General features: G+C 29.4%; 4 protein-coding genes across 12 annotated transcripts; 1 reads left to right on the top strand and 3 right to left on the bottom strand.

Annotated features, from left to right (window-relative positions):
* Positions 1-2860: 2860 nt before the first annotated feature.
* LOC148230456 (clavesin-1-like) lies at positions 2861-12233 on the bottom strand. Of its 5 annotated transcripts, none has more exons than XM_088195072.1 (7): positions 11899-12233; positions 10987-11379; positions 9880-10121; positions 6349-6505; positions 5832-5974; positions 5602-5763; positions 2861-3359 (listed from the first exon to the last, which is right to left on the bottom strand). In XM_088195072.1, exons 2-7 carry the CDS (start codon positions 11072-11074, stop codon positions 3174-3176), a joined length of 978 nt encoding a protein of 325 aa, XP_088051198.1. In that variant the 5' UTR covers positions 11075-11379; positions 11899-12233; the 3' UTR covers positions 2861-3173. The 5 variants fall into 5 exon arrangements, 4 of the variants coding, with proteins under 4 accessions (XP_088051198.1, XP_088051199.1, XP_088051200.1 ...); XM_088195073.1 differs by having other exon boundaries at positions 10987-11150; XR_015811065.1 differs by having other exon boundaries at positions 2861-4462; positions 4598-5763; positions 10987-12233.
* A 4458-nt stretch (positions 12234-16691) lies between these two features.
* l(2)37Cd (general transcription factor IIIC subunit l(2)37Cd) lies at positions 16692-18725 on the bottom strand. The gene is made up of 8 exons (XM_088195062.1): positions 18550-18725; positions 18275-18470; positions 18081-18204; positions 17741-18008; positions 17449-17662; positions 17223-17389; positions 16972-17163; positions 16692-16906 (listed from the first exon to the last, which is right to left on the bottom strand). The coding sequence occupies exons 1-8, from the start codon at positions 18658-18660 to the stop codon at positions 16748-16750; spliced, it is 1431 nt and encodes a 476-aa protein (XP_088051188.1). The 5' UTR covers positions 18661-18725; the 3' UTR covers positions 16692-16747.
* Positions 18726-19008: 283 nt separating this feature from the next.
* LOC148230454 (nuclear pore complex protein Nup93-like) lies at positions 19009-24395 on the top strand. Of its 3 annotated transcripts, none has more exons than XM_088195058.1 (15): positions 19009-19109; positions 19281-19459; positions 19521-19701; positions 19769-20071; positions 20141-20283; positions 20356-20589; positions 20653-20794; positions 22518-22795; positions 22863-22948; positions 23014-23140; positions 23213-23378; positions 23445-23525; positions 23596-23826; positions 23896-24096; positions 24164-24395. In XM_088195058.1, the coding sequence occupies exons 2-15, from the start codon at positions 19290-19292 to the stop codon at positions 24281-24283; spliced, it is 2463 nt and encodes an 820-aa protein (XP_088051184.1). In that variant the 5' UTR covers positions 19009-19109; positions 19281-19289; the 3' UTR covers positions 24284-24395. The 3 variants fall into 3 exon arrangements, with proteins under 3 accessions (XP_088051184.1, XP_088051185.1, XP_088051186.1); XM_088195059.1 differs by having other exon boundaries at positions 19264-19459; XM_088195060.1 differs by having other exon boundaries at positions 19009-19205; positions 19264-19459.
* On the bottom strand, positions 24113-25977 carry LOC148230453 (ADP-ribosylation factor-like protein 2-binding protein). Of its 3 annotated transcripts, XM_088195068.1 has the most exons (6): positions 25826-25977; positions 25662-25767; positions 25420-25598; positions 25263-25359; positions 24426-24487; positions 24113-24363 (listed from the first exon to the last, which is right to left on the bottom strand). In XM_088195068.1, the coding sequence occupies exons 1-5, from the start codon at positions 25837-25839 to the stop codon at positions 24467-24469; spliced, it is 417 nt and encodes a 138-aa protein (XP_088051194.1). In that variant the 5' UTR covers positions 25840-25977; the 3' UTR covers positions 24113-24363; positions 24426-24466. The 3 variants fall into 3 exon arrangements, 2 of the variants coding, with proteins under 2 accessions (XP_088051194.1, XP_088051193.1); XM_088195067.1 differs by lacking the exon at positions 24426-24487; XR_015811064.1 differs by lacking the exon at positions 25263-25359 and having other exon boundaries at positions 24286-24363.
* Positions 25978-26062: the final 85 nt, after the last annotated feature.

Genomic DNA, 26062 nt, shown 5'->3' with positions numbered 1-26062 from the left:
AGACAGTTGGCGATCGATTGTCAAAAAAGTATTTCACCCCTTCAGGGTTCCTCAAGAGTCCAACCTGAGTAAATTTTTTTTGCTGCAATAATGGTTTTAATTTATTTTGCTGTAACCAAGTTTCTTAAGCTAAATAACCAACAGCATCACAATCATTGTAAAAGATTGTATCCCCAAATATCAATACATAAAAAAATACGTTTTATTAGCATTTATACGGTTTGATTGACATTAACCTCAATCTTCATAAGTACTAAGTATATATTACACGTTCGCGTTTAAAACGTACTTAGCTCAGTAAAATCTAACGTGTATGTGCATTAAATCGGAAGCAATGATAATGTTTATGTATTATAAAAGGAAAAACTCACTTTTCAGCCTCGGAGCCCGTCGCCAGGAATTCAAAATTTGAAGATTTTATTACGAAGGTTGTTTTATGATTATTTATCTAATATAATCTACGTATTCTTCTGATCCTCAACAAATTATGTATACATTTAATTTTCATAGTTAATTAGCTATCCGATTATTTATATTCAGTCAAATGGAACAACACACAAAACGAACAAATGAAAATTATTGTCGCGTAGCAAAATTTTATTTATAAATAATAATTATTTAAAACCGTTGTCACGTTACTGTCGGCCATCTTGTTTTATATTTGAATGCTTATTTTTCATCGGTCGAAACAACAGAATGCATTACCGGCGGCTCGAAAATCAATCATAACAAATTTTAATTTTTATTATTTTAATGTTCTTTGTTTACGTGTATTATTATACACCGTTCATACAAAACGATACGATTTACAAAGTAGAAGATTGAGCATATAAAGTTTCATTTTAAAGCATGCGCGTCCGGAAGCAGAAGCGACGGCTTAGAACAATTATATATAAGATAATTTTTTCACCTCAAGAAATAAAAATTATAACAAAATTCAATTAATTGTGGAAATTCTTATTGCGGTATGTTCGATTGCTTATATGCAATTGAAAATGATGCTAAATGTAAAGCGAGTTAAGTTGCGCTTATATCTTTCAGTAATTTTAAATGGTTGGACAAATTTGATATCAATAATGACGCATTACGGGCATACTAAATAAAACATAAGAATTTATTTAATTTTTTGCATGACTGATTACTAAATTGACCACTCACAAGTCAATAGTCTAACTGCAAATAAAAAAAAAATTTTCCCCTTTCACTCTATAAATGAATTTTATTTTATAAAAACAAAAGTAGTATAAACTATAAATCAACATATAAAAATAAGTATTAGGGTTAACTATTAATAGTAACTGACTAATTGAGAGGGTAATAAGAATAAATAAGAATTCTAATTATTTTTTTAAAACCTGTTATTTTAAATACATATATAATATATGTAAAATAGATTTTTAATAGCATAATAGTAGTTATTGGAATATTTCCGTACGCTAGAGGTGATTAAATAGTATTGAAATCAGAAAAAAAAACGTATCTTCTTAAATTGTTGTTATACGTAGCCATAAAATTATAGCCATCATTTTTTATTCAAGTTCACTTCTACCGGAAAATGGAAATGTGTGGGTCGATTCATTAATATGTATAAAAATAAAATAGCAAAATTGATGTGTTGAAAAAGTGTTTTATCTTTTATATTTTTATTTAAAAAAAATGTAATATTACTTTTAGTGCATTGCAATCTTACATTGATATTGTTTACACAATATTTTAATAATAATATTAATATAGTTGCAATTGTTTATGTAGTAATATTTGTAACCTTGATTTTTATAACTTGCTTTTGCTAAATAATTCGATTTTATATTAGTTGTAATATTTTTTTCACCTTGTATTTAATTATATGTACTGTTAGTAGAAATGTGAAATTTACTTTATTTCAATGGTTTGCTTTGCATTATTTTAATAAATACAAGAATGAACAGTGTTATAAAATAATATTTGATAGGAAACCACTTTTCATATATATATTTTAAATAAATGTTACACATAGTTTTGTATATTTAAGTCATATACTTTCCAATATTTGAAGATATGCAAAAAAGTGCAATATGCGTCAGTTTGATTTTCGTTCTAAGGATCGATTCGTAATTGTTGATTTTGATGGCAAAAAATGTTTCTTTGTGTTATTTTTCCTTATTTGATAACATGTTTCACTTACAGATTATTATATATTTCATTTTCCCCATTTAATAACGATAATTCGATAAAATCAATAATAAAATTGCTTCCGCATGTTTTAAATATTAAATAAGACGAAAAAAGCAGATTGTTTATTGGCGATAAGCCAATTTTAACACATCTAAATCGTTGCAATTGTATATTTGTTTTATTTTACCATTTTTTTCTGCGCATTTCAACCCAGCCATAAAAATTTCATTATATTGTTAAAACAAGCAAGCAAATATTTATTAGTGTTTTGTTAGTTCAAGAAATTCTCACTGAATTATCAAAAATGGAGAACAAAAAATATTTCAATAAATTATTATATTACGAATATCCAGCGATTGCATTTTTAATAAAAAATTTTAATATATATTATTCTTATACATAAACAAATATATGTAAATAAAAGTTGAAGTCATTGAATTAGCCTTTCATAAATTGTTATTGATATCATTTAAATGTAAAAATAATAGTATTGAATTTACATTATTTTAAAATTAGTTTAAAAATATGATTTATACTTATATTGTATTATCAAACCATATACTGTAACTTTTTAATTACGACATCTGTTAACAATAAAAATAAACATTTTATTTTTTATTATTAGTATACATATTTTTATAGCCATCTGTTGGTACTCTTTCAGACTAAACTATTTATTTATCAATTTAATTAAAACTCATAGATAATCTCTATAAAATATATTTCATATATAAAACATAAATTTCAACGATTATAATTTAATTACATAGACGTGCACAAAATATCAAATTTAAGGCACTAATCAACTTTGGCACTTGCTGGTGTTTCTTTCTATAAAAATATATTAAATGGCACAAGAGTAATAATTGATAAAGGTACCATTACTATTTATAGGAAAACGTACATATATAAAACGAATTTGTACATCATATTTTATATATATAAATAAAAATATCGATCGGTTTCCATTGTTCGTGCACAATCACGCGTCACGAAATCACATGTAATTTTTGGTGTATTTAAGTTTTCTTGGCGAATCCGTATGAATTCCATTTCTCTATATGGTCCAAATAGTTCAGGATGACTGGATACCATTCGGCACCTGTGTAGTCAAGTTCTGGTAGAGTACCGCCGAAATTTGCAGGCAAACAAGAAGGATCCAAAAACTTGTGAAGCGATTGCATGTCACTCTTGTGGAAGTACATCTGAAAATAAACATGATATGAATCATACCGATAATGGCGATAGTAATAATGTGGAAAAATGGAACCGCAAAGAGCTTATAATTATATAAACAAATGTATAATTTGACCTTTGTGCGAAAAATAAACGTAATGATTTCTTTAGTATGTTAGCGACATTAAATAAATAGATAAAATTTATCATATAATACAAAATATTTGTTTCTCTTATTTGCTTTCAAGTGGCCACACTGTTTTCTGAAAGCACTATATCCACCTTTCACAATATTAAACTGCAAGTAAAGGATGTAAAAATACACACATAATAATCATTCACGCTTTCTCTTCATTTGGAAAATCTCTTATGCCATTTAAAAAGGCGTTCATGAGAAAAAAATGTTCATAGAAAATTCACACTATGTTATAACCTATCGTAATATAGGCAATTCAGGAAACGATAAAACATTAATTAAATAATCAATTATTGCCAGGTTATTATATAATATATAATAGCTAAACAAGTCGTCGAGTTTATCAATTAAACCTTTCCATTGAACAATTAGATCCAATGAAGGGAATTAAATCGACATGTCTAAAAACAGTCGAAAAACTTATAGCCAACTTTACAGGGGCGAGAATCTCAATATTATGCTATCAAATCATAAGCCCCGCGGACAAAGCCAGTCGGCATGTAAACTGGGACACCACCGTGAGAAAACCTTTTACAGATTGAAGTACTAATCATGAATCAGAAATATCTGTCGCAAACGCATTAAGAAAAGATAACTCTAAATAAGATTCGGGATTGTCATTAAAATATCCGTTTATAATCTGCTACCAACGGTAATTTGTTTCAGAAGCACCCTAATTGGCCGTTCTACCGAAAGGGACAGAAAACGAAATCTCTTGTGAATGAATCCATAGGTGTCCACTCACTCAGAGACTCTCTCTCTCTCTCTCTCTGACACTTCTATTGATACGTCCACTTAAGAGTTAAGGCGTACGAACTTCAACCAAGGGTTAATAGTAAAAAACTGTTTTCCTAAATAATTTACATATTGGCCGCGCGGTGCGTTTTCGAGTATTTTGCGAATAAACTTACATTAACCTTTAATTAAATAATGAGACTATTTTTTTAGGAAGTAAAATCATGATGTTTAATTTTTAAACTAGTAATTAGTCGTAAAAAAAATTAAATATTTTCTTTGGCCATGTAACACCAAATATTTTGAATATTTTAAGCTGGTTGTTGCTATTTATACGGTAGTGATGTTTACTATTTTTAAGTATTATTCACCCAAAAAATGATGCGTTGATAAGTCTTTTAAAATATCTTTTCAGATTATTATTATATTCTAGTTTGACCAGGATGAACTCAGACATAAAAGGGGCAAAGAATAAGGGTTTGTATAGTGGGGGAGACAAGATTAAAATTTATGTAACATTTAGATACTACACAATTTAATTCTTAATAGTATTAAAAAAAATTGCAAGTACTTTTTTTACGATAGTTCCTTAAATGCTGACGATTAAATTATATTTTTCTAAACATGTTTTTTTTCAGAAGCTGTTAATTTAATTTAATAAAAAACTCAGTTAATTTTACCGCGCAGCTAGAATTTTAGCATTTTTTAAAACTGTGATCTTACTTGAAAAAAGACTCAAAATATTTATCATATCTAGGTTACTACCATAATTTCCAGAAACACTAAGAGGGTTCAAGAACCAATTCCTCCACCCCACCCCCTCTCCCCTGTATGTACTTTTGTCAAAATATTATTATTTAAATAAGATGTTATTATTTCATTGCAATTTTTTTCTCTAAAATTGACCATTAGTATGTTTCCTAAAAAACTGATAATTTAATTAAAAGGAAATGCACTGTTTATTATGCAGCGCAGCGAGAAATTTTCGGATTTTTCAAATTGATATCTACAGCCGAAACTAAACAGAATTGTATGTTATCACATATTCAAAGTAAGGGATTAAACGAAAATGTTAATTCAGAAACAGTTTTGATATTGAATTATTAACTTTTTAGTTCCCAATCCTTTTGGAATTACTATTGGGATCTAAATATTTATTAAACTAAAACAGTAGAAAATTACATGTTTTTGCGTCCTTAACTATTGCTTAAAATAATTACTTATTCGAAACAGTTTCCGCCTCGGTCTATAAAATCTGTTTCTCAAATTGCCTTTTGTGTGATTCGATTATTATAACAAAGTAATCAAATTGCGACTAAATAATTGCCAAATTTACTTACTCTAGCCCTCAACTTTTGCCTAACCAACGGTTTGAAGAGCTGCCACACCAATTTGAAGATCCAAGGCTCGTTGACGAAGTGCACTTCTTTTAATCGAACCGGCATAGCATCTTGGATGAAGGAAAGCAATCTCTTAGAGAAAGTCGGGGTCAATCCTCTGACCTATTCATAATTCAAAAGATTAACATAACTCAAAAAAAGTGATTTTTTAATAAATTATTTTAGCACACCTGAGCCATTCCCATATCTTTGAAGTTCATGATAACCACAACTCCCCGGACTTGAGTCTCAGGTTCCAATATAGCTGCCTCATGAACCATATAGAATAGTTTAAAGAGCGAATCGGCGTTAACTTTGCTCGGATCCCATATGCCTATAAAAATAATGTTTTATCTATTAGCTTTAACGTAAAACATAAAAAAGAGCAACAACTTGATGATTATAAAATAATGTGATATCTATAATATATATAATATAATACTATTAGAAAATATGATATTAATTTGATTATTCGTACAAAGTAAAAATTTATAAATATATTTTATTTAATAATTAAATGTTATTCATTAATAATATAATATCAATATTATTCTTATAGATAGATAAATTAATTAGTATTTCTAATCTTTAGATAACAATATTTAGCATATTATTAATGAAAATTTCATTGTAATAACATAATAATGCACTTACAATCTCGCTTAATTATCTTGTAGAAATTGATCAATAATAAATAACAATAATTACCTCCAACGTTAACCAATAAAATCCTTCGTCCTTTTTGATCTCTTTGTTTCATAATATTCACAACATCATTATCCATAAACGATGTCTTCTCATCCATTGGCATCAAATTTTCCAAAACGTCTGCATTGTTCTTTTTAAATTCTGCTATTCTAGTCATCTGTATAAAATAATTATATACATATAATCAGACAAATTGATTGAATTAAATTAGGCATATCAATAAATTATTTTTTATTAAAAAACTGAATTATGATCGACTAGTTTTAAAGGCGATCTTTAACCCGCTAAGAATGATAATAAATAATATATAACGCATTGTAAATAAGTCGAATGAGACTTATTTACAATGCGTTTTAATCATTTTTTCAATAAACAAGAATTACTTATTGATTAGCGTTATTCAAAATCTTCAGAATAATAACATTATTATCCAAAGTTCATCATTTGCTTGCAGATAAGGTATCGAAAATAATATTGGTAAGAAAAATATTTAATCGATGCGTCAATTAAAAGTAAAGGGGTCATATAAACAGACCCCTTAAGTCTAAAGATCATGTTCATGATTTGTCATAATAGTACCAATATCAAAATTTGAGATAAGATTGCCATATCAATTGTATTGTTCGCCTCAAAAGATTGGTGTATGCGTTCATGGTATGTTTTTTATGTTTGCCCAGATGCAATGTGCACGGACACATTTGTTATAATTTCAACCAAATATACCTGCAATAATTTACTAAGTAGTTGCATGGTTTTCTACAAATCTATCTTTAAAACTTATGCATATAGAGAAAAATAATACTTTTAATGTATATAATTTTCACAATAAGAATAAAAAAACAACATTTTATGTAGATTTCGATATAGCTACTACCAGTAGCAACTTACAAATAATTTCAATCCAGTTTCTTCTATCACCAGGAGATGTCAAAATGTTAAATAAATTACATATATGGTTTTTAATGACACGCTAAGTGCAATAGTTTTAATCACATTTACATCGAACGTTTCTAAAAAAATGACATTGATAATATCTTGCCTAACTTTGTTAGCCAACTTAATACGTAGTCTTCTTTCAAAATCATGACTTTATAATGGGAAAAAATCAAAACCGCGTTAAAAGTCACAGAGGAAAGTAAAAATTCACAAATATTATTTAACGGAATAACTAAGAAATCTTAACATATCCTTTTCTACCTGATTCTTTCGAAAAAAAATATTTCTTTTCGTTGTTCAGATTAAAATTTATTTATATCAAAATTCTGATTTTCTTAAACAAACCACATTAATAGACTTGTTATAAAAAGTTAGCCGACTAAAACATTATTCATCCATCATTATTTTAAACATATTAATATAAAAAAATCTCATGTAATAAGTAGATCAGAATATATTTTATATAAATTTTATTTTATATAGTTTCCGTTAAATAAATATATTATAATTTACAATAATATCAAACTTACATGCTGTTTTACTGAAAAGTTAATTTTTAAACCTATTTTATGTAAAGTTTATTTTTTAATATATATTGTAAGAGTAGCTAAGCTAATTATTTCACTATTCCCTGATGTAAAACATAAATTCATTTGTAATTTATTATATAATGCCTTATAAACAGTTTTTTACTTTAGAAAATGTACCAGTAATTTTTAATTAATTCTTCCTTGTAGACAAAAATGAGTTATATTTGTGGTTACTAAAGTTGTTTATAGCATAATTACAATATACTAAAACAACACTGAAACATAAGGAAATTTTTCGTCAATGACAGACTATAAAAAAGTATTTACTGCAAAATATACTGAAAATTAAATATATTTTTACAGTAATAAGCATATAAATAAAATTTAAAAATATATACCCAACCGTAGCAGACTTTTATTATTGAAAATATTTTATTGTAACAGGACAGATGTAACCCAATGAGTTACAATAGGGTAAACACAATCAACAACTACTATGTAAAGAAATACCAGACTAAAATCAAAGTCTGTAAATCAGTAACACATCTTTTATAATTTATAAACTATTATTACATCCTACAATCAATATAATTGACACAGGTCGATTTTTATTTTAATTATTTATCACGATATTCATCTGTGGGATTAGGAAAATCTATGAAAATCTAATCTGTGATGATCGATCGGAATTTTAATTAAATAATAATCACTAATTGCGATCTCCCAGATACGACATAAATTAAAAAACGATGGTGTTCGAATCAAATTGGAACCACTGGTCTATGTTCCAGAATGAGATTTTATATAGATCTTTATATTAATAAAAATCTAACATATTAGATTATTTGCCGAGGCGATGAAATTTATATAATTCATTTTAGAGAAAATTAAAATCTTTTAAAGTATGCTTCGTACATTGATAAATATTTCTATTAACTTATAATTAGATGGTTGAGAATGTGTTTCCTTCAATTGGTAATCAATATAGTGACATAAAATAAAATGTAAATGTGCATTTTGATAGTAAAAAATCATAAAAACTAGATTTATGATAAAAACTGAGTAAAATAAATATGTATCATTAAAATATAACAATGATGTGAATATATATCAATTTGCAATTTCAAAAAAATAAAACAATTCATTGACTACCACCAGAATAATAAAAAAATGCCCTCAAGCATAATGCTTTAGATTTCTATCAAACTTTATTAAAACATATTTTTTTTAAATTGTGCTTATTAAAAAATAGCTCCGCTAAGAACTCTTATAGAAAAAAATGTTTTATCCTACTTTTTATTTTTACATCTAGCAACCCTACAATAGGAAACGTTAAAAATTCAAGAGAAATCTAACCGGAAGTATCTCAATCTGTAATAATTTTAATATATGTAATAAATTAAACGCATTTCCATAAACAAAGCTATTTACAACAAAGTCAAACAATAATATTCTTCCTCTTCTAAATTGGAAACAATGAACAATTCTATTTATATAAAAAAAAAGCTCGTTAAGACAAAGTTTTTTTTTGCGGGCCAACAGCTCGGCGAAAATAATACTTTAGTGCACAATCACTTATACGCCATACTTTTTTGTTCTTTTCGCAAAAATGTCATCGCACCTAAACATGTTGTATTAGAGGTGTCGTTACTCTCACTCGCGAGGTTTTGACCTCTCGCTCCGTACGATGGATTTCAAAATTTATTTATTGCGTGCGAATGTTACGAAATGCATAAGAGCTCGGAAAATGTAACGCAACAGCGCAAGAAAGCGCGGCGGATAACCTAAAATCAAATAATGTTCGCCTGAAGCTCATGAGAAAGGACGCCATTTTGAAATTTGAATTTGCCACTTGCACGAGCAATTAGGTCATAACAAGTTTATTTGTCACCATCGTCGAATAAACATTATTTTTTTAATAAATCAAATTAATTAGCACGTGTGTTTATAATCGTTGCGGTCGGTTAACCTTGACCACAATTAAATCTCATCTGATTCAGATAGTATCAGATTGCATTAATATCGCATTACTCCCCTCTCCAAATATTAATTTGTATGTACTCACAAGCTTAAGGGCGCTTTCGGGGTAAAATTTACACGGCCTCAAGAATATCAGCAAAAACTCATCGTCGTCTCGGTAATGTAGCGTCTTATCTGCTTGAAGAAGCTCCCTTAGCTTTTGGGTTGCTTCGGCGACTCTCTCCGGAGTTTCCCTCAACTCTTCCTCTGCAATCTTCACCGTTTCGGGTTTTAACGGCCACGTTTCCACGCAGAACTCTCCTTCCATGCGCTCCATGATCAGAATATCTGATAAATGAAAATATAAACCATTAATTGACTACAAAGCAAAAATTAAGATAATCACGTTCCTAATCGCGAGGTCAACCATTCAATATTTTATCTATATAAATCTTGATCATTGTCAATAATTTTGCCTACATATTTTTTTTTCTTCTAAAAACGTCACCGATATAAATATTATTTTTATGTGTTTTTGTCTAATGCAGGTTATGAGTCGATAATTAATTATTACTGCCACTCGGCCGATTTTTATGATAATTTGTCTAAAACGAAGTTTTAACGATAAGATTTTTATAAATATTACGCATAAATACGTTCCGAACAATAGTCGCATAATGATAAAGAACAAGTTCAATAATATTTACAGTGTACAGGCGAAGGTCGTGAGTAATGCATCGAAGTGCAATGTGATAATAAATTAAAATAGTGCGTTCGATTTTATTAGTGCACGTTTTCTTGTATGGCAACACTCAGAAAATATTGAGCGCAATGAAAGTTTGTTTGTTTCAAAGTTGACATTTGACCCGGCTGATAACGAAAACTATAAACATTTGTTTTTAGTAATTAAGCATTCATTATGTAAAGCGAACACTATTTTATGCGCTGTTTTGTTCTAAGCGCGGTTTTAGGACATTATACTTAATATTTAGCAAAATTGTTGTTTTAAAAATATAATACATTTAATGTTGTATGGTTTATATTTTAAATCTAGTGCGTCATTTAATCTGTTGGTGTATTAAACGTTACAATACTAGACGATGAAAAAAAAACACGCGCGCTGAATTATTTGGTCTAAAGGCATTGAATTTAAGCTAGTTTTTTTCTCTCCTTTTCTTAAGGGTATTTTATTTAATTTGTAATAATGGCTTACCTCTGTTGCCGACGAACGAAGATGTTGTCCGAGTCGGAGCACGAGTGGAAATGACGGATTCCTGAAGATTACCCGTCGATAAATACATACGCTCGAGCGGTCGTCACCGGCTATCACGAAACTTATCAATCCCGGGTTCGAATCACGCATCCATTATCTCCTCTCTCGATGCAATAAGAGTTGAAAAATACAATTAACTTATCTGAAACTTTGTACGGTGGCAAAGTCCGCGGTTTGTCATCCCAGCGCGGGAACTGCCATTGTTTTCGCGCGTGTGAATCATCTCCCTTTTTCGCGACAATTCGCACGATGGATTTTCATGCGAGAGCGTAAAGAAAGTAAGGAGCCTTGTGCGAGTTCTTAGGATCGCTCTCGTTGGCCGAGCGCCAGGACCTTCGCGAGATCGAACAGGACGTTTTTAATCCTTTATACCATGTTTAATATGCTCATTACATGGATAAAACTTGGCTTTTTGCCGAACGAGCGTCGCGCTTCTTCATTTCATGCATTATTATTGTAATAATATGTACAAAAAATAACTTTTCAGACGAAAGATTAATTTCTATATTGACTGATTCGTTTATTTATAACAAATAAGAAACCAAAGCTGAAATTCAACGGCCTTAAATCGATCGCAGGATGTTGCTTAGTTTCTCTATTAAGTATTTTTTAAAACCAACTAATCTTGCATTCTTGTCGGTTGAAACTCATGCAAGGCAATAAAATATAAACTTAAAAACGAATACATCAGTATTTTTTTAAATTAATACGATGTTCCTTATATCATAATAAATTAAATTAATAGGTTATTATCTGATGATCATTTTAAACATAATTCATTTCCATGAAATATTGTCTCGATACATAGTACTTACATTAAATGAATTTAAAGGATTAAATGTTTTATAATACCTTAATCAAATTTCTTGTCAAGTCTTAGATAAAGTGAAATCATATCCTTATTTGATTGAGTGATCGATCAAAAGCAGGACGGGAAAACAATAGTTATGCTACCAGATTATCTTTACAAAACAAATATTTGGTTTAATCTTTAATGCAATAATGCGTAATTCAAGTCGGATAATGCACCAAAGTCGAACAATAATGTTTTGTAGCACGCGATAAATTATGGATGTGACATTACGTTGAACGATAAAACTATTTTTACAACAATATAAATGCCTCCATTTTAGATAAACACACACACACGAGGCAGGTCAAAGTAAAACTTGCGCCTTGTCCGCAATGACAAAATAGACGTGCTTATATTTTATTATTGTATCTCAATTCGCTTCATTGTTGATAAAAAATAATAATATTTTTTCACATCGCAAAATAGTGTTGTAGCTACATGCTACATGACTAGCCACATTGTGAAACACTCTGTTTCAGTCCGTGGGCGAGTGACGTTGATCCTTCAATGCAATATAATATTTGTACAAGCAATATTTAGAGAAAACCATCATAATCGCGCAGCGTCGTATGCGCGCTTAAAAATTGCGCGCCGCCATAATCGCGCGGTCTCATTTGCGGAAATTAAAAAAACATAATTCAAAAAAGAGAAACAAAATATGTACAAAAATAAATATAAAATGGAGTATACATACTGTCGATTAGAAGACTGATGGCGAAGAGGTGTCGTAATGAATATTTTCAAATCAGACTAATTTTTCAATACTTATTTACATATTATATGATTTTGGTTAGTTTATAGAAATATTTTGGGATTTTTTTAATGTAAATACGATTTTTTCTAAAAGCTATTACTTCATCGTTATATTTGAATCCCATTGGCCGATATACTCAGATAATGTGTCAAGAGAAGTGATTGCCGTATTGTGATTAATGCTATTAATAATTTATTTTTCTTCACTTTCATCCTCATTCTGTTTTCTTCTGGTTGATTGATATTAAAAACGACATCTGCATCACTCACGGATCACACAAATCGCGTAACAACTAATGTTTAATGTTTTATTCATCGATATTTTCAAAGTTCAAAATTTTTTTTTATTAATTCACATGTTCTACTTATTCGTTACAAACAAACAAAAACTGTCTATTCCTTTAAAATCGAACGAATATTACTAGCTTCATTTTTACCCACAACTTAGTACACAACATTGAAATAAAATAATTACATTTAATATGAAATTATTATGTGCGGAATATGTATTTACATGTAAATAATTAAGACCACACCTATTTGTTATAAATTAGAGCAGATTATACAATTTTGCTAATTAACTAAATTAACACTTAATTGTTCAACATCATCTATTAAGTATACATATAAATTAGATTTTAATTTTTTTAAAACCTTAACTACCCTAAAATATATAGTTCAAACTTTGTTTTATTTTTTAATTTTACATTTATAATATATTTATTATGAATAATACTATAAATTCAAAATTGTGTGTATTTAACAGTCCTGTATTGAAATAAAAATATTATAATTTATAAATATAATATGACTTAACAAAAATAATATATTATTTATTCTATAAATATTTTATGTCTTCATAAAATGGACCGCATGGCAAATAGGAGATACGATCACACTTAATTTACGTGTTTTTTACATTAAAAACCACATTATTAAATCGCGTATCTAAATCTCATTATATGTGCGATGATAAAAAAGTGTGCTAAAAATAAATTCTGTTTTATATTTTTTTATACAGACGCCGCGCGATTATGTCAGCGCGCATATGACTCTGCGCGATTATGTCGGCGTGCAATTGTTAGACGTGCATATGTCGAAGTGATTTTGCCCGGCGCCAAAATGTCGGAGTGCCATTTTCCATATCAAACAAATTAATTAACATGGAGAATAATTGTAGAAACAGATAGAGAACATATAATTTAGTAAAAGTATTACACGCTTAAATTTTTTACTCACTCAACCCACACCTTAAAAAATGCAAAGACTTATGGAACAATCTGATATAGTGTCTTCAATAGTTGATTTTTCAACGTATATATTCTTTTAAATTTCACGATTTTATTCCTTTTTAATATTTTGATAAATACCTGTTTGCACAGTTGACTGTAGATACGTTGCTAATGATACTTATTGAATTGTGTTTAAAATCACTTGAGACGTAGTAAAATTAATTAACGAAGATTAAATTGTAATCTACTGTTCAGATCCCATATTATTTTAATATTCAATAGATCTGAGGGTCACCACCACTAATGTGTTTGTTCTACCTTATTACTATTTTAGAACATGTATATGTATGTATAAACGTTTTATTATTTTTTAGTTATGGAACTTGGCTTGGGAGATGGGAGGGCACGCGTATCGCACCTTTTATCTCTTTATCATCTCTCTTGCAAACGTTTCGACCTCTGATCTTGAACGTAATCTCGATCTTATCTCTGCTGACGTTTTCGACTCGATCTTATAACATATTATTTTATTTATTTTTTGCTAAAGAAACTACAAGTGCATTAACTTTTGTAATATTTGTATTTGAATGTCTTTTATTTAAATTTTATTTAGCACAGTTAATACGTGCTTTTAATTTCTATTCTTCATTTGCTTCTCTATTATTTCTTAAAATTAGATTTTTAATTTTGGTTAATGCTAAAAATGATCCAACTTCAGTTTCCGAACTTTAAAAAAACACACAAGTTTAAGGATATCTTCGGATTTTTTTATTAATAGAACATTTGCTGTGTTTCATTAATTATGAAAAATAATATCAATTAAATGGCTGCCTCTGCGTCTTTTGCAGCAGCCGCTACTTTTAATGTCATTTTCGATTAATTTTTCGTACATTTCGAGCGGTATCTTGGCAATACCTTTGCGGATGTTGGTTTTTAGGTGCTCAAACGTTTCGGGTTTGTCGGCGTAAACACGACTTTAGCATAGCCCCACAAAAAAATCTAACGGCGTTAATTCAATGTTAATTGTATCACAATATGCTTTCCTTAAAAAACGGCAATTCTAAATAAAATACATAAAAATTTGGTTGAGACTACACTTAAGACAATAATAATGTTTCGCATTAACATTTTAAAGTTTTGAATTAACATATATCTATCAATGGTACAACAAATAATTTATATTGATATTAAGACCTGTACTAAATGCCATATCAATAAAGATAAAAGCTTATTTGTGAATAAAATATACAAAAACTTTGTGCTGCGCAGCCAAATACACCTCTGCATTTTCTAAATAAAAAAGTCATTTATCAACAAAAATATTTTTAAAATTGCGATCCTCGTAAAAATAAGTTAAGAAAGTTTAACTATGTTTGCAGTCTTGAAAACTAACCGATTTTAAACTAAATGATTTTACCTTTTCGGATCTTTTAAACTTTTGCCAGAACTATCCGATCCTTGACTACTTGACTGTTAAGAAAGGGGGTTATGACTCTAAAAAGGTTAGGAAACAGTGCACTAATCTAATTTTCATGTACTTTCTTCGCGAAGAATATATTTATATTATATTTTAATAATTTACAACGTTAACGCGTTCTTATCATAAATGTGTTTTGATTTTAATTATTATTATTATCAAAAGTGACTTCAGGAAGAAAAAAGGTTATATTTTATGTATTGATTAAATCTTATATTTCTGAAAAATATGATAAGAATATTTAATGTTGTCATGCATACCCTTCATATAAATATCGTCAGCTATATCTAATGAAATATGATGTCTTTTTATGAAAAAATGTACTTTCAATATGGAGATACATCAAATACCATCATCATCATAACCACCATAATTTTTTTTTTTTAAATAAATTATAAACGTAAATATATCGAATATACGTTTATGTTATTTAACATGTTATAACCTTAGTGAATGCATTTGTATAAATAGTTGTGTCTCGGTTAAGTTCGTTAGCTAACCTGTTTCAAAATGACTACCATTAAAAAATCGTAACTTTGTAAAAATTACCTAAAAAAAGTTAAGAGGTCAAAAATATTTAACAAAAATTTTTTTTTAGTCATTTAAACGCGACATATTGGGTTTTGAGAACACAATAACTGTCGTATTTATTTAGGCGTTTCAGTTATTTTCTTTCAAAATTAGTGCTAAAATAAAAATTAATAATTCGTAACTCCGTTTAAAAAATCCTAGAGAAAAAGTATAAACATTAAAAATGTTTTATAGTAATGTCAAAATTAAATTAATAAACTTTTTTGAGCAAAAATCTATGTAATTATTTAAATTAGAGTATACCTAAAAATATAACTAGGGAAAAATCCTGAATTTAACTTATGGAAGTATTATCTTATTTTATTATAGAACCGTTTATAATTCATTTTATATATTAATATATTTATTTAGCTCTTATCAAAAACATGACTATTCAGAGCAAATAAAAGTTGATTGGGCAATTTCAAATAGTCGATATGTTTTGACTTTTGAAACTTCATTTGCCCTTTGTTATCTGACTAAGTGAACTTATATTAATCGCAAATTATTGTTTCCTATATCATGTAATACTTTTAAATTGACATTGTATACTAATATATGTAGTGACAAAATATTTTATCTGCGTTAAGCATATTTTTAATTATATTTAATATGGAAAGGTCAGTGAGTGATAATTAAGATATTATTATAATTTTCAATCACATTATTGTTAGGTCATGGGTCGTACATATATACTTGATAAGAAGCAACTGATGTATAACTTTCGATGTGTTTTTATGGCGTTATAATAACAATGAACTTTATTGTGATAAATATTTATTATAATTATCTTGTAATTATATTATCAAAAAAATATTATTGGTTATCGGCTGCATGCGAGGGTCCCGGTAAGCTATAATTGAGGTCACTGGTCCCAAAGTCGATTTCGTCTTCGTCCTCTGATAAGTTTTCATCTTGCATATTGTCACCTTCGTCGTTTTCTTCTTCATCGTCATCAATGTAATTGTTCGATATCTGAAATAAGATAATAGATGATTATCGTGTGTTTGTAATGTATTTTTGGTTCATTAAAAACTCACATTTCCAAATGAAGAATTTTCCATTGAAAGTTCTCGCATTCTTTCAAGAACTAATTTGTTCAAAATGTCACGGCACATTTCTTCGAAATCCACAGGTAGCCATCCTCTTCGTTCGTGACAAAGCGAACCAGGAAGGACTTCACCCAACTTTGAAAGTGCATCTTTAATTTCCGGCACTTCTAAGTTACAAAACTGAAAAAATAAATAAATTTAGCTTTAAGTAATTAATTGCTCAGAAAAGTCACATATACCTGATAGAACGTTTGTCGTCTAGGAGGAAGCACTCCGGGACGAAAAATAGACCAATTTTCCATATCGATATTGGAATTTGATTTAGAAATATCTTCATTTTCTTTGGATTCGGTTGTAAATAAATTACGATTTGAATTTCTAGAAGTTATCAGTCGTTTCAAACCACCTGAAATAGTAATAGCAATATAATTTATATGAAAACGACGTTTATCAATCTTACTTTACCTGTATTTTTAACTCTGAAATCGATAGTTTGATAGATCCTGCAAGAAGGTTCTTTCCTAGGATCGAATCCAAATCTAACCCACAATTTGCGCCATGGTCCAGTAATATAATAATAAGCGACACACGGCATAGTAATTTTCAAATCATCTTTAGATATATTATCTAATTTATACATTAGCTCAATTTTCGACCATACCGGTTTATCTTGAAACGCCTAGACACAACAAATTTGTTCATTGTTTATTTTATCTTTTTCAATACTATTATATTACACTAAATATGTTTACGAAACCTTTACGACACGTTCATAAGCAGACTTCATAATCGGTTTGGATTCTAGATTTTCTATGGATTTTTTTTTCGGTTTTTCTGGGATCGGATCTATGTGATTGAAAGTCAAGCTGCAAACGTAAGTCATCCGCGTCTTTCTCAAGTTCGATACGATTTTTTGTTTTAAATCTGAGGGATCGTCCAGATTTGAATAAGAACGAAACGCATATTTGGAAGGCATTTCAATTCGAGAAAACAACGGAGGCACCAAAAAAGTATTTTGAGCTTTGCTATAATTCAATATTAAAGTATCAATTTATAAATCATTTATATTAATAGCAATAATAATAATGAATAATTACTTAAACCAATCTATTCCTAGCATACCGAGCGGAACGAGCTCATTCAAAATAGATTTTAATTTAAACTCATCATTAGGTAAATCACTTTTCTTTACTAATGGTAAATATTGATAATCCATAAATTCTGAACAAAAAATAATAATTAGTAAAACAGATATAAATATAATGATCAACAATTAAAATAAACAATTTACTTTCAAATTTATACACTGTATCGACGAATCCGAGAACTTCTGTGGATACTACTGTTTTATCGCCATTCTCATCTGTCCTAACCTTCAATTTCAGTAGATAACTATACGATGGATATTTTTTTCCGTATGCAGGTTTACAAAATGGATCGTCAGGCCTGAAACGAAGCTCCATTCGATTCTTCTCCGATTCGAAAACCTTAAATATAAATATACACATTTTTATACGTTGCAAAACTAGCAACATAAACATACATGTACATATAATAGATACACACTTTAGAAATCTGATTAATGCCACCGAGTGTTTCTATTGCTTTATCTACATTTTTTACTACTCCAGGATATTCGATACAAACGAATCTCTTCATGGAATTCTGATCGTCCATTTTGCTTTTTTAGTTATATACACGCAACTGTCAAACGTGAAAACAAACTTTTGATCTTAAGTTTCAATATAGTGACCAACTTAATAAATGTGTATTATTACAATGAAAATAAAAATAAAAATAAATAGACAACTATTTTCTTAATAATTTAATTATGGACGATTCAATAAATGGTACTTATTATAGTATTTATAGTATTTTTTCGTTAGCAATTATATTATTAACAATTACTCAAAAAATATTGTAGACCTCTATACTGATTTTACAAATATGAACATTTTATGTACATACTTATAATTTTATTTTTTCGGTAAATAATAAAAAATAATTTACATTTTGAAATATTTTGTACACTGGTAACTTTAATTGGCGGGCGTTGAGGCATTCGTGTTATGAATTGATTTATCATTTATTTACACTGTTTTGTCATAATCTAAGTGTAATTATTGGTGCGTTTCATAATTAACTCTAATTTTATAACATGTTGTCGAAGTTACACATCTCTCCCTCGCCTTTATTCAAGCCGATTCATTTATAACCTAAAAGTTGACATTTTGCTAAATATATTCAACAAATTAAATTTTTAGTTTGTTAGTTTGTTAGTTTGTTCCATTGTACAGAATCAAACGATGGGGGACGCCGACTTTAGTTCCCTTTTACATGCAGCAGAGCAATTGGCTACTGATGTGGAAGGAAATGAAGAACTTCCTAGAGTAGAGCGTTCTTTGGGGCAAGTTTTAGAAGCATCTCAAGAATTATACTCTCGAGTGACACAAACGGGAGTTCACGATATCCAGGCGTAAGTATTTCGCATTAAAATTACTGATTAATACTATAAAAGTAACATGATTTGTCTTTAGGCATCTTTTATTAGGCTCTAAGGGAATTGATCTACCTCAAATATCCCAGAAGCTCGAAAACTTGAGCGCTAAGAGAACGTTTGAGCCATTACACCCTATCGCCGATTCGGACATTGAAAGTTTTCTTAGGAACGAGAGAGAAAATGCTATTTTATCGTTAATCGACGATGTTAATAAATCTGTAAGTAGCTTTATAGCTACAATTACTATAGTGTAACTGAGTGTTTATAAACAATGCTATGTTTCAGTCACTTCAATCAATCGAAGAGAAAAAGTGGGAGCATATGGTATCCGATTGGAATCAAGAAAAGATTAAGATTATGAATGCTATGATAGGTCCTTCTCAGAATTGGTTAGATTTGAAGAGCACGCCCGAGACTACAATTGTGATCGATCCTTCGTCTAAAAAACTAGGTCACTCCATGCTAGATAATCAAGAAACGGCTTATGCCAAACAAGTGTATCAGCATAATAAAATTTTGATGCAAGGCGGTAGGAGGCCTTCTTTGATTCAAAAATTCGCTACTGTAGCTGAAGAATTTAACGATCAGGTTAGATTTCAATCTAAACTTGCTTTGTACTATTGTTTTATATTAAAATGACCTTTTTAATTATTTTAGAAAGTTAAAGAAATGTGGAATATAATTAAAACTATGACAAACATACCGTCATTCGTTCACAGCGAAGACCCGTTAAAATCCAGAGCTTCACCGTCCATTCAAAGAGCTCTGATCGCTCAAGGCCGTAATTATTTACAGCAAGGGTATATATTTTCAATCAATTTATGTTTATATCTATTTGTGTGTATTAATGCTCATTTTATTATTATTTTAAGATATAAAACATACATGAAAAGCATTGTGATGGATAATCTGCAAAATGCACAAAGGGGTGGAGTTCCTGGAACTTATCCGTTAGTCAGAGGTTTTGTCGGATTGAAAGTTCAAGGCCAATCGCTCTTGGGATTGATCGATGGACAAATCGAAGGTCGTCCGTTGTGGCCTATGGTTTATTATTGTATGCGAAGTGGTGATTTGGAAGCTGCTCTATATTGCGTCAAACAAGCAGGGTATTTATAATTACATATTATAAAACTTAGCTTCACGACTATATCAATAAAATTATTTATTAGCTCTGGTTTCGAAGAATTCATCGAAGTGTTGGATGAACTCATTAAAAAACCTGGATGTCCACTGAACAACAAATTGCAAACAGCCATTAATTTCCAATATCGTAGAAATATAAGGAATGCAACAGATCCATATAAAAGAGCGGTAAGTTTAATTAAGCATTTTTGTAATTTTAAATATTATGAATTTTGGCGAATCGCGAAATTTACCTCATTTTCATCGATAGTCGGTAGCTGTGGACACCGTTGGTAATGTGTGTCGATTAAGACTTTCAAAAAAACATTGGATAATACTAACCGGTTTTTGGTATTTTTACGAATTAAAAACCAGTTGCCAGTACGTAAAAAAAAACAATAATATTTAGTTGTTACAACCATAAAACTTTAGTTGTTACAAAAAAATGAACTTAAAAAATAAAAGATAAAACAAGTTTGATATAAAAAATACACCCGTAACACATTTTAATTATACGTCTAGTACAACTTATCTTTAGTTGGTTTATTATTTAAATATATTTATTGAAACTTACATATTGCTTATATTTAACACCTATGTTTAGTGAAGAAACGTTCCGTGTACTATTTGGGTAAAAATATGTCTGAGTGGAGATGATAATGTACAAATAGTATAATGAATTTTGCATATGCATTACCTACTTCTTTTTACTTCGCCAGCCATCTCTATCATAAAAAAGGGGCCGACTGTTACATAACAGAATACTGTGAACTGATAGGTACTATTATACTTGCCTGAGATAAAGCAAATGTATTCCTTTTATATGGACACGTTGCGCATATCGTACAAAAATATAGAACCTGTATATTAATTTTTTTTAATTTGCGCTAGAATATCGACTGGTGGGATTTTTCGCATAGGTAAAATGGGCAGATATTTTGGCCCTCTGGTACTAAAAGGAATAATATTCTACTTTGATATCCTATCCCAATAAAACTACTTTTCTCATTTTACTCGCCACTTTTACTTTCAAGCAATATGAGCATCGTCGTTTTTGTAGTTCTAAGCCATGGAGATATAGTTTTCAACAAATAAGATGTACGGATTTCAAAAACAAAAATTATTTTCGGTACTACCAGTATTTCATTTAGTAGTACCGTTATTACCGAAGGTCAATTTTTGTCCCACTACCGGTATTGCAATCCCTAGTAGCAATATCCTTTATGAAGAAACTCCTAATGTCAAATTTCTTCGAATTATTTTATCTGGGTGCTAAAATAAAAGTTTATTATATTAAGTATTGTCACTATAATATGAGTAAATATATAAAAAATAATCAACAAGCCTTTGTAGGACAGGTATTTGTTAATTTCGATATTCGTTTAACACAAACACAATAGATCTAAAACTATATTTGTATAAGCTATAATTGTCAATACTTTTACAAAAATTATTTTGATTACAAAAGTATTAAAAATGTGTAGCTAGAATATTTATATTTAAAGAAATAGCAAATGTTGTGAATCAATTATTTTATTCAAACATATTTTATTAAAATGTACAATATGAACTACAAATATTATTTATAATCATTATATTATTACACATATATATTTACATAATATATATAATATTCTTCGTAAATCTTCGGATTTTTTCTTCAGAAAAGAATTCCTTGCAGAATTATTCATGGGGTGTTCACATTCTGACCAACGCTCGCTCACATCTAATCTGTCTTAACAGTAATGCGCAAACAATTTGTTTTATGGAACAATTTTTTAATATCTTTCTCATTTAAATTGTTCTTTTTTGAGTAAACATTTTTAAATAACTTGAAAAATATTTCAAGCATAAAGTCTCTTGATCCTGAAGATTTTTCATCTCATAACTTATTCTAATCTATATTTTAAAGGTATACTGTATCTTGAGCTGCTGCGATATAAACGACGAACATCCAGAAGTTGCCAAAACTGCCGACGATTACTTATGGTTGAAGCTCTCTTTGATACGCCAAGACACTTCTGCAACCGACGCCGAAGTCTTGACTTACTCTGATTTACAGAAGAATATTTTGGAAGAATACGGAGAGTCACATTACAGAGCCTATGAACAACCGTTTGTTTACTTTCAACTTTTGGCTCTCACCGGTCAGTTTGAACCGGCTTTAGAGTTCTTATCTCGGATACAACGGTATTTAAAATTTTAACACATCTTATTAATATGTATGTATAGTCTAAAACTGAACTTTTATATTTAGGTATCAAGTGCATGCTGTTCACATGGCAATAGCACTCAGTGAATTGCATTTATTGGGCGGTCCTAGAACAGTTCAAGCACCTTTGAGTAAGTATTGGATTGATTAGTAGTTATTTTTATAAATGCATTTGACTAACATATGATATTTTTAGTTTCTGTCGATATCGAAGACCCTGCGCCTTTGAGGAGACTCAATCTAGCGCGCCTCATCTTAATATACGTTAGAAGATTTGAAGTAACTGATCCATCAGAAGCTCTTCAATACTTCTATTTCTTAAGGTTTTATTTATTACACATTACAGTCAGATCGATGTCTAAAACTATTATTTTAAAAATCTTACTATATTTTAGAAATATGAAGAATACCAGTGGTAAAAATCTGTTCATGGTATGCGTCACAGATTTGGCTTTGGAATGCCGCGATTATGACTCTCTTTTCGGACGCATTGATCCGTTCTCCGGTTTAAAATCTAGGGGTCTCGTTGAACAATTTAATTCTTCGTTCATAGACAGCAAAGTAATTTCACATTTTACTCAATTTCTAATTGATTGAAAATTTATACCCTTTATTACAAAATTATAGATGATTGCTGCAAATGTAGCCGAAGAGCTCGTCAAGAAAGGCTTATTCGAAGACGCCATCAATATGTACGAATTAGCTGGGGTAATTAGATTTTTGTTCATATGATATATTTATTAACATGATCGAGTTTAATTGTTTTTTAACATTGCAGAATATTGAAAGAGTCTTTGAAATATGTTGTACTCTTCTGAGTCAAGTAGTGAGTGAAACAAAGCGACCGGGATCGCTCAGAGAACGATTGACATCGACTTGCAACAATTTGAAAGAGAGATATCTAAATATGCCTATTCCTCTACAAATCCAACAGACGTTCACTATATTGAATCAGTTGGTGGTGTTCTTCGATCAGTATCATTCTAATAACTATTTAGGAGCACTTGAGGTATCTTAAAATTCATTTAATACATTATTTTATCAAAGGAATATCTATAAACTATCTACCTACATATAGGCATTAGCTGAATGCAAGATTGTTCCGCTGAGTCCAGACGAAGAACATGAACGAGTAGCTGCTTTCAGAAGATTGAGCGGAGAAGTTTGTAAAGTGATTCCCGATATACTTTTAGCTACCATTACTATTCTGTATAATAAATATCAAAAATTGAGGGGTCATGATCAGTTAGCGCATATGACGGCCGAAGGAAAAGATAAAGTATGCAAAGAAAAAGTATAAGTGATATTTTATTGATATAAATATAATTTATCTTTTTTTTTTATAGCAAGTTAAATTTCTTCGTGAACAAGCCGAGGCGTTGACGAGCTTCGCAGGAAATATACCGTTCAGGATGCCCGGAGATACGTACAGTCAATTGACACAGATGCAGATACTCATGCATTAATTATAAATTATTATTTTTTATATGGATAAGTTTGTTATACAAGAATTTAAATTTAAGTCAGCCACAAGTCCTTCTTTTACCTGAATAATAAAATAAATTAATGTAAAACAAATATTTTTACAACTGTTTTATTTATACTCACTATAAATGAAAACCTTAAAAGTGCGATCAAAATTCAAGACACTAGAATGTTACTATGCTGTCCTGTAAATTGGAAGCAGAGTTACATATAGAGTGGCAGCACAAATCAGACATGCAACACGAAGACAAAGCAATAAGCTCGAAATGGTGATCGGTCATTTGTTTCTTAAGTAATGAAGGGGTGAAACCTGGTGAAATTAATCGACGAATGAAATTTCAGTATAGTGATGGATGTCTGTCACTCCAGCAAGTGTACGAGTGGACTAGGGCTCGGTAGCAAATTATTTTTGTCCAGACAATGATTAATGACTTCAGTTACTACTCAATGTACCTGAGTCTTGATATACAAGACATCATAAAGGTAAATGAAATAGTCTCACTTATGGAGATAAATCAGCACACCACATTGTTTTAAATGTTTTACAAAAGGTTATGCCTTCCTAGGAATAATTGTAACTAGAGACGAAAGATCGCTACCGCTAGCCAGAAACTAAGAAGTGCTGTACCTAATCACCAAAACTAATCTGTGGAAAAAATCTTTTGAGTTTGCGGGCCTTTAAGAGCCATGACATTTGCAGATTCTAGGGCAAACCTTCATGAGTCTGTAACATGACAATTTTCAGAGATGATGCTTATACAGTGGTTGTAATACCCGCCAGATTGCTTAGATTTAGACTGCTTAAAGAGGCTCAAAAATTATTTATATAGAGGTTTCCATGCACTTGTCATGAAGACTATTTGAAAAATTATATCTTTTAATGTCTTCTTCGTTTAATAACTTATGAGATAAAATATTTAAGGTTTTCATTTTACCCCTTATATTATTAATAATACTCACATTTCTAAAATCTAGGATAATCTCTTTAAATTTCAAAAAGTCAGACATTGTGAAAAGAATATCGAATATTTCTCCATCTAAGTAATCTTTTTTTTCCCTATTAATCAAATAAATGACATTAAACACTTAAATCATAATATTATTTCAAAATACTTACTCTAAATCGCATAAGAATGATTTCATCGAAAAATTTGGAATCTTTGATGATAAATAGATCGTTATATAATTTTCAATCATCATTGTATACTCGGTGAAGATATCAGTGTACGTTAATTTGTTTTCTTCCGTATTTTCGAACGTCATCCAATGTTTTTCCATAAAACTTGAAACCATTTTCTATAATGTAAATATCACGTTATAATTTCGAAATCGTGATTTTAAACTATAATACGCTCCTACCTGAAAAGTTTCATCTACCAATATGTCTTCAATGTGACCAATTATGATATCAAATTCGCTACTTTGAAAATCTTCGATATCCAAATCGTCACAGATCATATCTTCACTAAATGATAAAACAAAGATTAATGATGATTCAAATTTGATAAGAAATAGTAAATTACATGTATTTGTCCATCGTGTATAGAATGTAAAGTTTGTTTACAGCGCCTTAGCAACGTATGATGGAACTTAACACTTATATTTATGTCCATGTTAAAAAATATTTAAAAAATAATATCTTCTTAACCTTAGACATATGTGTAGTTATTAAGTGTAAAAGTTCAGAATAAGAGATGAAAAAATCAATAAATTATATTTACAATAAAATTGTATATATAGCTTGATCCAATTCGAATTTC

Source organism: Plectrocnemia conspersa, unplaced genomic scaffold (genome assembly GCF_051122295.1).
Source record: "Plectrocnemia conspersa isolate PC_06_02 unplaced genomic scaffold, ASM5112229v1 ptg000010l, whole genome shotgun sequence".
In the NCBI taxonomy this organism is placed as follows: domain Eukaryota; kingdom Metazoa; phylum Arthropoda; class Insecta; order Trichoptera; family Polycentropodidae; genus Plectrocnemia; species Plectrocnemia conspersa.
This window is presented reverse-complemented; position numbering and strand designations above follow the sequence as displayed.